This window comes from Ostrea edulis, chromosome 3, assembly GCF_947568905.1.
Source record: "Ostrea edulis chromosome 3, xbOstEdul1.1, whole genome shotgun sequence".
Classification (NCBI taxonomy): Eukaryota; Metazoa; Mollusca; class Bivalvia; order Ostreida; family Ostreidae; genus Ostrea; species Ostrea edulis.
The window spans coordinates 45847892-45860865 of NC_079166.1; the positions used below are offsets into that span (position 1 = coordinate 45847892).

At 35.2% G+C, this 12974-nt stretch overlaps 1 protein-coding gene and 1 pseudogene across 2 annotated transcripts in view; one reads left to right on the forward strand and one right to left on the reverse strand.

The window, feature by feature from the left end:
• LOC130052573 (uncharacterized) overlaps window positions 1-1069 on the forward strand; it is an 88511-nt gene extending 87442 nt beyond the window's left edge. For both annotated transcript variants that reach the window (XM_056157914.1, XM_056157916.1), the window contains one exon: window positions 1015-1069. In XM_056157914.1, the coding sequence (XP_056013889.1) occupies window positions 1015-1055 (41 nt within the window). In that variant the 3' untranslated portion in view covers window positions 1056-1069. The remainder of the gene's footprint in view (window positions 1-1014) is intronic.
• Window positions 1070-6717: 5648 nt separating this feature from the next.
• LOC130053571 (uncharacterized) lies at window positions 6718-9891 on the reverse strand (annotated as a pseudogene).
• Window positions 9892-12974: the final 3083 nt, after the last annotated feature.

Genomic DNA, 12974 nt, shown 5'->3' on the forward strand with positions numbered 1-12974 from the left:
TTATAAAGAGCTCACGGTGGGTATGACCAGTCAATGGGGGATATTTACTCCTCCTAATTACCTGATCCAACCTCTGGTATATCCAGGGATCCGTGCTTTTCTAAGTCTCTATTTTGTATTGCTAATAGGAGTTCAGAGAATGGTCACTGTTCATTGTCTTCACCTTTCATGTACACCTTTCTATTTGAAACGGTGGGTTCCATTTTCACACGTTAGGCAAACGGAAAGTAACGACATAATAACCATCAGATAGGATTTTATTACTGATATTTCAAACACAACAATTGATGGAGATGTGTTTGAGTTTTCCGGACCAGCACATGATTGAGCTTCACGGATTTTGATAAAAGTCACAAACCAGTAACGACAAATAATTGTTTTTATCTACTTGGAGCTAAATATTTACGACCATTTATTTGTTCTCAAAGCAAACAGCACCACTCCTCAAAGAGACGTCGTCAATATGAATTCTGATGACAGAGGGGAAAAAGACGCGACTGAAAATTCGGAAAACGCAGGTAAGATCCTTTTTAGTACCATCCTGTTTCAATGTCAAATTAAAATCTACTTATGAAAGCTAGCATTATAGAAGAATTGTAATATATTTCATACACCAGATTAAGATATAGAGCCCATGGCGGGTGTGACCAGTGAATCTCCTTCAAGGCATCTGATCCCACCTCTGGTATGTCAAGAGGTCTGCATTAGCCATACTCTTCATTTTTTATGATGTTTTAAAAGGATTTACGAGATTGAGCACTGTTTACTTTCCTTTCTCTCATCATTCCCAACCGTTAAAGTACAACGAACTGTATATTTATCAAGATTAATATGCACATTGTTCACAACTACAGCTCATTAGTAAAGAAATAACCATCATCAGAATTTATAAGGATATCAAAGGCTAAAACGCTTCAAATGTAAATATAACATAATGGTTCAGGATTACGCTAAAACCGTGAATTGGATTAATATCCTGATGATTGATTAATATATTTGTTACCATTATGACAGAAGCGGGAGGAACAACAACTGATATGCACAACTGGGGATAAGAGACTTCTGTTTAACATAACCGGGTGAGAAACTTTGAATATCTATGGAATTTTTTTCATATTGACACAACATTTTATTTCACGGATAGATGGAAGTCACTCGACAAGAAAACAATCTACATATCTTACCTGATCAAGGTATAGGGCTCACAGCGGGTGTTAGCTGTCGTCTTGCTCCTTACTCCTCCTAGGCACCTGATCGCACCTCTTGTATATCGAGGGGTCCGTGTTTGCCCAACTCTCTATCTTGTATTCCAAACAGGATGCATGCGATTGATCATTTGCCGTTACCTTCACCATTTCATAAAGCCAAGTTTTACCAATAGAATGTTGAACGCAAAAATATTCTAAACTACTAATATATGTCAGATCTGATTTATCTACAATGTGCAAGATACATTCTGTTAAACAGACAGGAGAAAAGGCCTAATAGATTTAATAAATCATAATCCTGTTACAAACAATTCAATCTAATCAAAATCATATCAAATCATATTCGATATCAATCACTATCTTAGGTTTGACATAGCTGCAGAACTGTAGCTCTCTGAAAAAAATATTGGGACTGATCAGGGAGCTACAGATTCATCTTCTGTTAAAGTCTTCGATTTACGGCGCACAAAAACATGCGCTCTGTTGAGGCCTTATATCGCTATATTCTTGCATTGACATCTCATAAATGTGATATTAAAACATTCCTTACACATTTTCCTACAATACGTGTGTCAAAACATGTCCAAAATGTGGATGTCAAAACTTCGACTGGATTCAAGAAATGAAACATACAGTTCTTTATTTGATGCATGTATCAAAAAACGAAAAATTGGACGGGAAACTTCATCAATGCGCATTTTATTTCTAATCATTTAATTATGTTTTTGAAATAGAAAAACAAATAGTTTCTCCCATCAAACAGCTTGAATGAACATTTTGAAAGGGCGCGTAGGAATACATATATGTAACAATGAAAAGAACAACAAAACGGCATGGCTCTGCTTTCAAGTCAGGTACAGTTACTGTGCAGAATAAATTGGATTATACGCCAAATTAAAGGTGGAATGGTTAAAAGCTGAATTAGATATAAAGGAAGAGAACAAGTGGTGACTGAATGTATGCTGCATTGTGTTGGAGGAGACGTTGGAATTTGGTTGTGTCATAGGAACGGTGGAATGCAACTCGGCTCCTTTTCAATATCAAGTTAAAAATTTATCACATCTTCATCTAAAACGCACTCGTTGACTGAGCCCCATATAACGCAGTTCAATATCATTAATATATCCCAGATCAAAAGTCGCCGCTTGTTCCGTCATGTTATAAAACTCGTAAAGCAGGAACTTGTGCAATTTTTATCTACTTGTTCTAGCAGTCATTGTCTTACATCATCGAGTTGACTATTCTGCTACGCCAGCACTAAGCCTATGTATGTTGTTTCTTTGAATTGATCGTTATTTTATTCGTATCTTTGGTTGTGTTTATTTTTGATAGCTGTAAAAAACCAAAATCAAACGAATGCATTTCGTTTATAATGCTTGTGTGGAAATTCCCGTTCTATAAATAGCGATAAAATTAGAACGGGGAAGACGCATTCCAGAGAAAAATAGTCCCGCATGATTAGTGTGGATGAATTCCGAACGAAATTTGTTGTGATTAAGAAATCAAACGAATTTTTCATCCAATCAGCATCGTCGTTAAGTCATCACTTTAAAAGATATTAACTGATTACAATATACTTCAAAACGTTTATGAAAGAATATATATTTGTATGTTATTCTACGTCTATTCTATAATTTTACACTTATATAGACACACATGAAGGAATAACAAGGGAACATGCTCATTTTTGTAATCTTGAATTATAACATAATTTTTAACGTTAACGGACTTTCTTATATAAAAGACTTCCCTGTATGGTGGATCTACTTTTACATGACAGAGGTGGAATGCCTTGCTTCGTGCGAAAGTGTTTAAGTCCACTACACTTTCACTTGCAGAATCATCGGAATGGAATACACAGATTGAGGATACGTCCCGTGTTTGTATTAAAATCTATCTATCTATCTATCACCCCGTGCGTGTGTACATGTATGTGTGTAAGATATCAAATCACTATTGTAGCCCTTCGCATACAACACGAAAATGCTTGCATATAATAAAATGCAATCTTAGTTGTTTTATCGGGGGATGAAAGTAGCAAGCACTGGGGAAAAATCATAACCCACATCACCTAGTTATGCAATTTATTTTGCAATTCTTGCTATTTTGATCACCCATGGCCAATAAAACAAAAAAGAGAGACATTTTATTGTTTATATTCATATTCATATTTTTATGTATTCTATAAAAATATTAACTAGATTTCAGTACTAAAATGTATCGTTGACCTATTCCTTAATTTAAACGGAACGTCCAATGCACTTTTTGGACGCTCCATAATTGGTAATGTTATGGACCAAAATAGACCCTAAATTCAACAGAAATCAATAAAAAAATCAATTGAAAGATTTGAACCACTTTATTTACAATTATTGAAAGAAAACTATATCAATAACAAATTGCTAACTTACACAATATATGTATGCAAAATCAAAGTCCGAGGCTGGTTTAATACCGAATTACCTTCTGAAAAAAGAAATCCCACTAACCGGGGTGTTAACATTTAAAAAAGGGAAACAATACCTGATTAAGGGTGATCTTATACATTTAATGCATTATAGTGGGGCACAAATGAAAATCTATTCATCAAGAAAAATAAATATGTCCGAGGGGAATATGATTATCCTTGAGTGAATGCATCTTTGTTTCTCCTTCCTTATCATGCAATAAGTTGTTTATTATACTACATGGGCTTCTTATATATATTTTTTCCAATCTAGATGATGATGACTAACCGAATATAATGCGTAGTTTAAAGAGTTTACACACAAGATTATGGTCGTGCAGGGAGGGTTGACACACACACACACACACACACACACACACACACACACACACACACACAGAGAGAGAGAGAGAGAGAGAGAGAGAGAGAGAGAGAGAGAGAGAGAGATTTGAAAAAAAATATGGAAGTAAGAAAAGGATTACATCGCATGCGCGATTGATTCACTCCAAACATTCCCAGCATCTCTCACAACTCATCGATATACCCACATCTCTTACAAACCCCAAGCATGTTTCGTATTGATTTGTGTTTGAGAAAATTGTACTTAAAAAACACATGTTTAAAATATTGAATATTTGTCTCAACCAAAGTTGGCAAACCCTTTATATCACACAACTCTGATGTTTTAAGAAATTCCAAATAAATGACTGTCCAATTTCAAGCATTTTAACTTTTTATGTGGAAGCTATGTTTTCTTGCTTGAAATATGAAGTAGTTGGAGATGTAAGGCGTAGTTATATTACTTGGGAAATTTATAATCATTCCTATAATTATGTAGTATCCTTAATATTGGGGTTTATCAAATATTAATAAACCTGGGCTGGTTGTTTTGTTCAGGTCTGTCTGCAAGTACTTACTTGATGTGCAAAGATCGATAACTCTTCCTTAATGTGTTTTAGTGGTAATGTGATCGGGCTCGGCGTTTAAAATCATATCAACTCATTCTCCCACCAGAGGGCGCGCTACACAAGCTGCACAACACCTCTGTTATCATCTGAATTACAAGAATTTTGTAAAACAGAGCGTCTTTGAAAATGAAATAAATCCGCATCGTTTTCATAGATAAAACATAAATTTATAAGTGAAAAACACATCGGTAGGTTTCGAAACGCTGTATTACGTTAGTGCAACCTTAACATTTATGGAACTACATGTATTTTGTTTTGTCAAATGTATTATTTTCACTTTCACTTCGTAACTATGGACTCTACGTATACATTAGAAGAACTAGTGAGGTTATATGAAGAAAATCTGATATTACACAAAGAACGGTTCTAAACTTGTCATTTTGTATCTTTTGGAAGTTGGGGGTGACGTGTTCGTTAATTTACCTGTTGGTTACGGGAAAAGCTTAATATTTCATCTCCTACCAAAGGTCTTGGACACCGACAAACCTTCGCCAATTGCAATTGTCATATCCTCATTCAATATAATCCATAAAGGCCAGTTCGGTAAATTATGGAAACATGATATATCAGCCCGTAAACTTAATATTTGTTCTAACGTGGATGAAACAACAGATGTTGGACGAATTTGGCTCCACTTTTTTTGGCACGCTGTTTTTGGCTATATTTAGCTCTAAAACTTCATAGTTATTTCGGATTTCAAACATTTCGGTTGAGCATCACTGAAGAGACATTATTTGTCGAAATGCACATCTGGTGCATCAAAATTGGTACCGTATAAGTTTTACATGATACGGGACCGTTTGACCTGGATACAAATGTTGATATTGAACATGTGGAGAATGGACAGTATTCTGTTGTATTATGTCTTCTGGAGGCTCTACTCAATACAAGAAATGTACAGGTTCTACTGACCGACCCTGTGTTTAGGAAAAATATAGTTGCCATGGAAATTGATGAATGTCACATCATCCAGAAATGGTATGTATAATTTTTAAATGATTTATATATTCAACTTGTTTCAACTTAAAAACATAAATAACTTGAATAAGGTCGATCCCTTATGTCTTTTTGTCTACAATTGAAGGTAAATCCTGTGCATATCTATCACTTCAATATTAAAGAGGCATACTATATTGTCATAATGGCTTACTTCCTTTTAAAAATATGGATGAAAATATAAATATCAGTAATATTTGTCTATATATCTTCGAGTAGGTTAGCGTATCGACTTTCAAATCATTGTTGTTCATATACCCCACTTTTCATCCACATCAAAATTGTCTGGTATAGGTAGCTTTCCTCCTTAAATGTTTTTCACCCATTTTTATAACACCAATCCTTTTGTCTTATTAGGGGTTAAGAATTCAGAAATGCTTTTAAAAAAAACTTGAAAACCTGAAAAAATTTTCTTCGGTATTCTTTTTGTTATCTTGTGTGGAACTCTTACCAGTGACCAAAAACAATATATTCCAAAGCAGCTGTGCCTACAAAATTTTATCATAATTGAAGCAACACCTGATAAACCAAACATTTTTCTCGAAAAAGAGAAAAAGCAGGCAAATATGAATGTTCTAAGTGAATATTAACATATAATTTACCAAGTGTGTGATGAACTTAACCAACAAAGGGAATCGTACCCTGTCACATTATTATTTATACCCATATTTTACATGAGTGAAGCACTGAAATATCTAAACAGCATTTTTGAAGTGCATGATATCTAAAATTCAATCTGCAGTGCCTTATGCACTGGACAGGACTTTGAAGTCATCAATGAAGCCATTGCAGATTTAAAAAAAAAAGGACATTACTAGAATTCGTTTAGTATTCACCATTTCAATTTCTGGCATGGGTTTTGACCCAAACAATGTGACTCAAGTGATTCAAACTTGTCCACGAAGAAACCTTTTTCAATATTTTCAGGAGGTTGAAGAGCTGGTCGCAGAGGACATTATAATAATCGTGACATTGCACACACTTTGCCAGGCATAAAAAAATATATAATTGAGTACTGTAAAATGATGAATTTTGTTTAAGAAATCAGCTTTTAACGTTTTTGGGTTTCACAAAAGAAAACAATATTACTGGTTGCAAATGTTGTTCTTTTTACAAAACAAGATGCAAATGTACAATGTGTTGTACACATGATGACAGCAGGGGTGACAACAGGTATTCTGTTTGAAGTACATTTTTTATGTTTTCCACCAAGTACTTACTTAATTTAGAATGGGAATAAATGAAGGGAAGAGCATAATTGCAGTTTAGTACCGCCCCCTCTTTGGCTGTATCATGCATTTCTAGTGCGTGTAGATACCAGTAACAGAGAAGACTGCAATAATTGTACACCTCATCCACTTCTCCGTAGCATACTTTGTCTTCAAAGAATTGAATGTTTAACTCCTGTCCATTAACATTAATAGTGGTGTTTTTTGCTACTCTTTCTTAGAATATGTTTACTCTGGGCATTTCTACCATTCTGTAACCATAAGACTTCATGAATAACTGTATTACACTCAGCACATGATACTTCTGTTCATCTCTGGGTAGTTGATTCAAATTGACTAGTTCTGCATGCTTTGGCTCACTGTAGAGGTCCTGCATGTTGAAAAATTCTAAGAACTGTTCTGTTATCATTCCCTCTCCTACTGACATTAAAAGGTCGAAATGGTGTTGAAACTTTCTCTTCACTTTGCCTGTGACGTTTGAGCGATTTAAAAGGGTCTTGAAGTAAGACAATGTTGGAGCGGTGTTACTGGCTTTGTACAATGTCTTAAAACATTTCTGAAAGGAATATGAAAAGAGGTACACCTAAATGCATCTAATTGATCAGATATATATAGGCATTAACACTGCAAGTCTAAATTATTTACAACTGGTACAATGCATTTTCTGCTGAATTTTTACTGTAGTGAACAATATGAACTTTAAACTTATCAATTTGTCCATGCTTCATTTACCTCCAGAAAATCTTGTTTATTGTGCCACATGTCACATACAATGGGTTACAAATCACCCAGTCTTCTCTCTGGTGTTACAGAGAGGCATTTGAGGTTTTTGGCTTCCTGTAATCTGACTCGTGTAAGCTGGTCACCACCAACTGGCACACCAAATTTCCCCAGGTTGTCCCCTACAACAGCAACAAATTTTAAGTTTATTTTCAGATATTGAATATCAAGCATGATAGTTGATTTTGCAAATGGTACAACATCTTTTATCGGTTATTTTGATCAATGGATTGGATTTCAGGTTCTTTATTATCAGCTTTAATGAACATTCATGTACACTCTCTTGAAACCCAATTCTGTTTGGAGTGGATAAAGTCAGTCGAAGATGATTAAATCTTGTCATGGCCTAAAAGTAAAGGAAAACAATCATTTGCACAATTCTTCTTTAATATTATTTTCACACACTTTACCAATGTTGTAGAAGTACTTATGATGAAATAAACTTTCTCAAATGATAATTCCCTGTGAAAAAAATTCGACTCTGCTATAAAATTTTGACTTTGTTGTAACAGAAGGTTTAGAATTCAATATTTTTATACTTACATTCCTGACTGAACAAAGGAGAAGAACTCATGCTCTTTGTAAACTAAATCAAACACAAAGCAAGAGGGAACTGTAACAACGTCAATAACAATATATGTTATCTTTATGAAATACAAATATAAGGAAACTAAAACATACCATATAAAAATCTCACTCTGGCATACATGTATATCTATAGAGAATTTTTTGTGTGTATATCTCTCAATGTGGAAATTTAAATGTAAAACTGACTTATATATTCCAAGAATACAACAACAACAACAGCAACAAAAAATAAACCCGTAATTTTACACAATTCTAAGTTAACGATAATACTGTATATTTAAAAATTTTATAACTGCATTTAAATCTTTAATTCTTTTGATTTCCAGGGTGGAGACATAACACTTGCACTATCAATCTTAGCATTTAACAATATTAGTACCCAATACCCAAACATAACAATGCATATATAATTATCATGTAAAATAATGTTGATATATATATATATATATATATATATATATATATATATATATATATATCTTTCAACAATATAATACCCAATACCCATTCAAATACATGCAAAATGAAACAAAATTTAATATCTACTTCAGAGTAAAACTCTCACTAGCATGTATCTCTAGCTAAGAGAAAACTTTTTGTGTACATTTCAGAGCATAGAAATTAATTGTAAAGCTGGTGGATCCTAAACAAACATATAAATGCTAGGAATGCAGGATAAGAAATAAAAGTATACACTCTTTAACTCCTTTAACTTCAAGTTTAATTACTATACATATAGTGTATACATTGTATCTGTTAAAATTGTCAGGATGTGCCGAGAAATGAACAATTGTAAACACTACTGTGGAATTATTTCAATTGGTGGGGTCAATGTTTGTGGATAACCAAAATTTCACTGGTTCATTGGACGTAATTTTGTGTGTAAATAGTTTGTTTCATTACACATGTAAGAAGATTCATAACTTTAAAACATGTTCATGAGATTTAAATTCATGGCTTAGAGTGACCCATAAGATACACGAACATTGATGCCCAATGTACAATGATTCCACTGTAACTACATGTAAAAGATTCTTTTTCTTACTTGTACATAACAAACTTTGCACATAGCAACATTAATACCCAGCTTTAATACCCTATCATCCAATCCTCCTTTCATTCCAATAACTGTGGTAAGTCTCTGATATGCTGATAGATTATGAAATCTGTTTCATTATGATTCCATAGCAGGATGCTAAGATTGGAAGAAGTAATTTTACCATTGACTGGAATGGCAGCACAGTAGACCACCTAAAGCAGTAATTGAACTCTAAAGCAAACAGTTATGATAGTATGACAGTTTATATTTATATTATTGATAATCTATATAGTATCAAATAAGAACTAAATTTCTTTCCAATCCAAACAGATTACAGAAAATATAAATAAATTATTTAAATTTTTTATATGATACTCCTCTATACTTCAGTAACACAGATGGCCGTTCTTGAAGTTAAACTCTGACACTCGCTCCATAAATTGGGCATGGCTTCATCACTATTCTCTTTCATGTTATTATATGAATCACTGAGGATCATCAAAACAGGGTCAGTATCTTTATTGATTTGTGGGTCAGGTATACTCTTCGATACATAGCCATGTTCTAGAATATGGAGTAATGTTTCTGATAAAGCTGTTTCAGTAGCAACGGTGGTTTCATCCTGCAGTTTCAACATTTTGCTTGATCTGCACACCAGAAGCGTTGGTAGGACATTGCTACGAAGCTCCCCGTTTATGAATAGAGCATTGACGAAATGATTGTGCCGAGTAGTGGTGTTTTTGTATACATTCGCTTACGGTTGAAATTCTGGAAAAAACTATTACGACAAACTGAAGCATCCTTTCTCACCAAATCTTCGTATAACTTGACGTCAATTACTCTGCTCAACTTCTCTTGGAACTTTTCCTTCAAACATTTACGTCCAGAGAGTTTAAAACTTGCTACCTTTTTTCCAAAACACACAAAACAATCGATGTTTACATCTTTCGTTGGAATCAAAGACGCCATTTTGTCCATGCGAGATCATGTGGTAAACCGAACTATTTTTGAGATGATAGCAGAGATGAAAGTGAAGCTTGCGTAGCGCGCCATCTGGTGAGATAATAATATCAACTGAGTTCTTCCTTTTTATTTCGACATTCAAAGAGAGCAGACGGCAAACATCTCAAAATCCACCATCCCTCGCATTTGATTTTTGACGGTCTCCTGGGGCTACGCGGTTGAGTTAAGGCTTTCCCCATAAAATTTTTATTACCCCACCTCTGACAAGTTAGCGCGGGGATCCTGAATAGTGATTGGCTCATTACGGTCACGTGAAGACGTGGGATATTCTATCCCAGGTCACCGTCAAAATTTATACCAGGCGTCCTTGCGAGTTATCTTTCTTGTTGCATTTGTCAACAACAATGGCGGCCAAACGGTTTGCAAGTTTGGCAGCAGACGAGATCGAAAAAAAGAAATTACTGATTAACTCCAAAGAAACTATTCGAAGCAATCAGAAGGCAGCTCGTTTGTTAAAGGCCTACTTAGGAAAACTCAATCAAAATCAAAATTTCGAAGAATTCGATGCTGTTCGCTTGAACGAAGTGCTTTGCCATTTCTACATGAATGCACGAAAACAGGATGGTGAATTTTACAAGGCCACAACGTTTGAAAACATGAGGCATGCGATCAACAGGTACTTGCGGGACCCCCCATATAATAGGAAATTTGATATTATAAAAGATGACGAATTTCGCGATGCAAATGTGTCATTCAAGGCTGCCCTGGCTGAGCTAAAACGGATAGGGAAAGGGAGTGTACAACATCATCCTGTTATTAACGAGAGTGACCGTCAAAAACTGTACGAGTCGAAGCAAATGAATCCCCAAACACCGTACGGACTTTTGAATAAAGTTCAATTTGATGTAAGGCTATACTTTTGCCGGAGATCTGTAGAGAACATGCATATTATGTCAAAATCAACGTTTGAGGTCATGCAGGAACCAAAATCAGGACTGAAATATGTGGCGAAATGTACAGACGAATTAACTAAAAACCATAGAGGTAACGACAGGGAAACCACCTCCGGTGTGATGCCAGAATCCCCGGGATCTCCATTCTGTCCGGTAAGATCTTTTGAAAAGTATATTGGCAAACTCCATCCCAGTTGCTCAAGTTTATGGCAGAGACCAAGGGATTCGTTTGACGATGATGATGAAACTTGGTACTGTAACGAGCGATTGGGTGAGAAAAAACTAGCATCATTCATGTCAAAACTAAGCCAGGACACAAATCTGTCACAAATCTATACCAACCATTCAATAAGGGCCACTGGTGCTACAATTCTAACCAAATGTTTGTTTAGTCCATCACAAATAATGGCCGTGACTGGACATAAATCAGTGCAGTCTCTAACAGTCTACCAACGAACCGATACCGAGGAAAAAATCGCCATGGGACAGGCAATGGGGCAGAGTCTTACACCGCAGAGTTTTAAAACTGTCGCTGCTTTACCGAGCACTGCAACACTTGCTCTACCTCCACCCGAATCTGTTGGAGACACTAGCCTGGTGACATTACCTCAGGAACATGGTGATCATGAAGCGGTTGCCGAATTGCAGGGAATCAACATTTCGGATCTCTTTGGTGACTTTAACTGTGATCATACTCTACAATCTCAAACAGAAACCAGGTTTTCGAGTGTCCAGACCAGGCAAATTATGCCAGCTTTCCACGGATGCACAATAGGGACAATCAACTTCAGCATAAACATATCAAAATAATAACTGAAAATTGTAGTGATTTGTGCCATGTTTTGCCAGTTCTGTGTTCATCACGTTCATATCAATTTGAATAGACTGTGATATCTGTTTAATGATGTTATATTTATATCTGTTAGTGTTCTTATTAAATTGTTATATTTGAATTTTGTATTCTTCCTTCAAAAAGGATGCGACATGAAGCACATAAATGAATTGACTAGGTTATAGGATTGTATTTCCTCTCAATAGCCTGGAATTAAACCCAGCTCTCTATGCAACATGTGCAATGCAGGGAAAAAAATTATGGTATGATTTTGTCTGACCACAAAAGCTCGTTTAAATACAGTCGTCTTTGAATAAGGAATATTTATGGTATGGTGTTGTCTGTAGTTCTGGTATGCAATATCCTCATGCATATTATCAAAATAGGTCATCGGTGGGGTAAATTCGTTACCTAGTCATTTAGTGACCTGGTACGGGATGACACCAGGTCACTAAGTTTTATACCGGGCTCGGCTAGGTAACTAATAATACCAGTGCTGTACATATATATTCTTTACCACACTGGCATATTGCACGACGTCACAATGAAAAATACGTCATAATGAAGGTCATGACGTACATATCTACAGTCCTTTTGTGGTTGGAAATGTCAAAATATTGTTTCGTTATTTACCACCGCTGTCAAACGGTAAACAGCAATCGCGTAAACGCTTCTGTAAAATGGGTCATATTAATTCTCTTTGATATTGAAAAGGTTTCAATTTCTTCTTTATATAGCATACACGCTAAAGTAATTGTGTTCTTGATATCGCCCCTAATCTACACGTATAGTTACTTTCACAATGGACTCATTTGCATAAACAGGGTTTCCGTACATAAAAATTTCATCATTAGCACGACACCCCGAGGTTTTTAAGTGAAATATGTTTGATTTATGTGACATGTGAACTTCAGTGCCAAAGGAAAGTTAGAAGAGCAAGTTTTGGCTTCAACAGAAAATGTGTTTTTCAGG